At 48.2% G+C, this 3,204-nt stretch overlaps 1 protein-coding gene across 1 annotated transcript; it reads left to right on the forward strand.

The window, feature by feature from the left end:
• Positions 1-250: 250 nt before the first annotated feature.
• On the forward strand, positions 251-1,711 carry LOC148476834 (uncharacterized). Its single transcript, XM_088457582.1, has one exon. It carries the CDS (start codon positions 833-835, stop codon positions 1,709-1,711), a length of 879 nt encoding a protein of 292 aa, XP_088313708.1. The 5' UTR covers positions 251-832.
• Positions 1,712-3,204: the final 1,493 nt, after the last annotated feature.

Genomic DNA, 3,204 nt, shown 5'->3' on the forward strand with positions numbered 1-3,204 from the left:
ACAAAACTGAGGGCCCTGCCTCTTGCTTGTCATTCCTGGGTATCGAGATCGATACCTCGGCGGGCGCCTGTCGCCTTCCCCTCGATAAGGTTCACAAATTGCGTAATGCCATAGAGGAGTGCACGGCTTCCAATAAAATTACCCTGCGGCAGGCGCAATCTCTCCTGGGCCTGTTGAACTTTGCCTGTAGGGTCATTCCTATGGGCAGAGTTTTTTCACGCAAGCTAGAAAGGGCCACGGCTGGAGTCACTAAGCCGAGACATTTACTCCGTTTGTCCTCAGAGATTAAGCGGGACCTCTCTGTCTGGGTCTCGTTTCTGCAGGATTTTAATGGTGTCCGGCTGTGGTTGCCTCCACCCGCGGACAATTTGCAGCTGCAGCTGTTCACCGATGCGGCAGGCGCCACGGGATTTGGTTGCTACCTTGATGGTTCCTGGTGCGTTGGTCATTGGCCAGAGGAATGGGAAGGAAGGGGTTTGACCAGGGACTTGCTCCTTCTCGAACTCTTTCCCATAATGGTTTCCTTAGAAATCTGGAGTGAACGCTTGCGCAATCGCAGCATCGTGATCAGGTGTGACAACCTGGGCGTGGTGCACGCGATTAATCGTCAACGCGCGTCTTCCCTGCTGGTTTTGCGTTTGCTTGCGCAGCTGGTGCTGACATGTTTGCGTTTTAACATCATGTTTAAAGCAAGACACGTGCCGGGGGTAGAGAATGGGATAGCTGATGCGTTATCACGTTTTCAGTGGGCTAGATTCCGATCTTTGGCCCCTGGTGCTGACGTTGATGCTGTGCTTTGCCCCTCTTATGTTTGGCAGGTGATCGAGCCGGCATGGAGGGCTTAGCAGAGCAGTCTCTAGCCCCCTCCACTTTGCGAGCTTATCGTCAGGCTTGGCATGAATGGGAAGACTATTCCCGTAGCAGCAGGCAGGCAGGTAAGGGTCAGCATCGTGCGATGCTTTCTTTTATTTGGAGTCTCCGTTTGGGGGGTAGATCCAGGGCTTCTGTGGCACGCTCCTTGGCAGGCATTGCATTTTATGTTAAATTAAAGGGACAACCTGACGTTACTAAAAGCTTTCTGATTGCGAAGGCTTTAAGGGGTTGGGCGCGGGTCTCTCGGCCAGTTGCTGACCGTAGGAAACCTGTGGACGCCCATTTGCTTCCGGCAGTGCTGGGGGCAGTCCCCGAAGTGGCGTTTACCGAGTACGAGGCGATCCTGATCCAACTGGCGTTTTCGGTGGCTTTTCACGGCGCATTGCGCGTATCGGAGTTGGTGGCATCTTCCAAACGGGTTGATGCCACCATGCTCTGCTCGGATATCTCGGTCACTCATCGAGCTTTGCTTTGTAGGATACGGCGGTCAAAGACCGACCAGACTGGTAGGGGTAGGTGGTTCTCGTTGAGTCCGTCTAAGGACGAACGGATCTGCCCTGTGGCGTTAGCGATGCGTTACGCATTGTTACGCCCGGATGTACCTGGTTCATGGCTTATGCACTTGAACAGGACTCCGCTTACCAAATACCAGTTTGGTTGGTTTCTGAAGCGGTGTGTATCGGGTTTAGGCCTCTCACCTCAGGATTTTGGTACGCACTCATTTAGGATCGGCGCCGCAACTTCGGCAGCTGCTGCGGGTTTCTCACCGTCGGAAATTAAGTCACTGGGACGTTGGAAATCGGATAGTTATAAAAGTTACATCCAACCTACTCATTAAGATTGTTTGGAACCATAGGGCAATGTAATATTTTCAATGTTATGTTTTATTGCTTGCCTGGTTTTCTTGTTTTTGTCTCAAGTTCCGTCTCGTCTTGTCTCGTCTGTTACCCCTGTCTACCCTACTCGGGATTAGCTACTCGCCATTGCTGGCAATGGGAGTCTTGAGGGATTTTACAATTTTTGCCTGATCTGACTGATTCAATTCGGCTAATTTCAAAACATTTAATTAGGTCATAGTCCATCCCTCAGCAGGTTTTTATTTTACCTCTTGCCGAGTTCACATGTTTTTTCCCGATTTCCCCCCACCCATTCTTCCCCTTTGTGTCTTTTTGTTTGTCCTAGCCACTTTAAATAGTAAAGCTGGCAACCAATAGAAACTTTTTCTTTTGGCAGATACTCACTTATTGTTCTTTCAGATCCCACTAATACACCATAAAATTTTATTGTTTTATTACAACTACTAATTTGGTATTTACTGCTTTTCTCCATTTTTAGGTTTGCTCTTTGACACGGAGGACATTTGGGTTATAGGCCATTCTTATATTTTCTGGGCCGCTAGCTTTATGAGTTCAGATCATGCTCCACTTTGTGAACATTCTGCTAGGATCCGTTGGATAGGTTTCAGGGGTATGAGATGGCATTCCTTTTGTCCTAGACTGTTAGAGTACGCAAAAAATTTTGGCAGGCCACGTATTTTGGTGACCCATTTAGGAGGCAACGACTTAGGACAGAAGTCCTCTTTAGCATTGCGACTTGATATAATTAACGATTTGGCGAGGGTGCTATCGGCCTGGCCCTCGTGTACATTACTTTGGTCTTGCATTGTACCTCGACAGGTCTGGCGTGGGGTTAGGAGTTTTCCCGCTATAGATGAGGCTAGGAAGAAGCTTAACTTTGCAGTAGCCAAATTTGTGATGGCCAATGATGGCCGTGTCATTTACCATAAGGGCATTCAATTTCGTTTTAGTCATTTATATAGGGCTGATGGAGTTCATTTGACAGAAGAAGGGGTGTCATTATTTCTTGTGGATGTTTTTAGGGTGTTGGCGTTATTGGGGTAGTCCTTGGTATGGTGGCGGTGCGGCGGTTCTTCTAAGCAGAACCTTGCTGTGGCGGGAAAGAACGGCAGTTCACCAGTCCAGGTGCAATTATGAGTTAAGGGCGTTCCCTTCGTTGACTGGTAGTTGGCTGTACCAACCTAACGGGGGGCAGTATCATCACCTAAACGGGTGGGTAGTCAAGTTAGAGGGTGAGCGTTACCTTTTGTGTTTGACATGGTTTACATGGTTATGTGTATGCACTCTGGGCGATCTACGCCTGCTATGTCTTTTGTTGTTTGTGTGTGGGCATAGCAGATCTGGCTGATTTCTGGCCGTCCTTTCTTTGCCACCATACATCCTTAAATAAATAATAATTATTATTGCTCCAATCGCCATCAAGTTATCTGCCAAATCCACGTCTCAGTGTCTTTATTTTATGTTAGTATGATAA

Source organism: Taudactylus pleione, unplaced genomic scaffold (genome assembly GCF_031769625.1).
Source record: "Taudactylus pleione unplaced genomic scaffold, aTauple2 ptg000770l, whole genome shotgun sequence".
Taxonomy (NCBI): Eukaryota; Metazoa; Chordata; class Amphibia; order Anura; family Myobatrachidae; genus Taudactylus; species Taudactylus pleione.